Source organism: Myotis brandtii, unplaced genomic scaffold, assembly GCF_000412655.1.
Source record: "Myotis brandtii unplaced genomic scaffold, ASM41265v1 scaffold825, whole genome shotgun sequence".
Taxonomy (NCBI): domain Eukaryota; kingdom Metazoa; phylum Chordata; class Mammalia; order Chiroptera; family Vespertilionidae; genus Myotis; species Myotis brandtii.
Window position 1 is genome coordinate 1,764,016 of NW_005371349.1, and position 639 is coordinate 1,764,654.

Here is a 639-nt window from a genome sequence, read left to right on the forward strand (position 1 = left end):
TGGTTCCGCCGCTCTAGGAGGTAGGAGGGGGAGACCAGGTGGCTATGGAGGAGGGTCCTGTCAGTGGGTGCTCCGTCCTGGGGGTGGGAGGGCACTCACCAGTGAGCATGAGCCTGTAGGAGACATCAGCCTGGGCCAGCAGGGGCTGCACGTGGCTCCGGAAGAGCTGCAAGCCCTTGCCCTTGCCGCCGCGCGGGTTCAGCAGCACCAGCACGCGGCAGGGCCGCGGGAGCAGGTTCCGGGGACCACCGGCTGCAAAAAACACGCCTGAAAAGGCCGCGTCCCCAACCGGCCACTAGGGGGCGCGGGGTCACAGCTGGGGTACCGGGATGGAAACGGGTGCCTGAAATACCCGGGTCCTGGATGCAGGAGAGGCGAGCCAGAGGCAGCGGCCTCCAGCAGGGAGCTCCAGGGGGAGCAGGGCACCCCTGACATCCCGTCCTGGGTTCCGGCCCTGCCAGTCTCCGGCCTCACCAGGGACAGCGTCCCCAGCCCCTCCCTTTTGTCCAGCTGAATGGGCATCCTTCCTGGCTAGGGAGTGAAGGGATCCCCCTATAGCTCTTCCCCACCCGGACCCCACAAACCTGGATCCATGACCTCGACCCGCGGCTCCGGCTGCCTAGGGCTCCCCGGCGCTGT

At 67.8% G+C, this 639-nt stretch overlaps 1 protein-coding gene across 1 annotated transcript in view; it reads right to left on the bottom strand.

Moving 5' to 3' along the window:
- The window catches only part of SPHK1 (sphingosine kinase 1), a 2,259-nt gene extending 1,626 nt beyond the window's left edge, over nucleotides 1-633 (bottom strand). Inside the window, exons 1-2 of the mRNA XM_005884228.2 lie at nucleotides 585-633; nucleotides 36-252 (exon numbers count right to left, since the gene is read on the bottom strand). Of these exons, the coding sequence (XP_005884290.1) occupies nucleotides 36-252; nucleotides 585-594 (227 nt within the window). The 5' untranslated portion in view covers nucleotides 595-633. The remainder of the gene's footprint in view (nucleotides 1-35; nucleotides 253-584) is intronic.
- Between the last annotated feature and the right edge of the window lie 6 nt (nucleotides 634-639).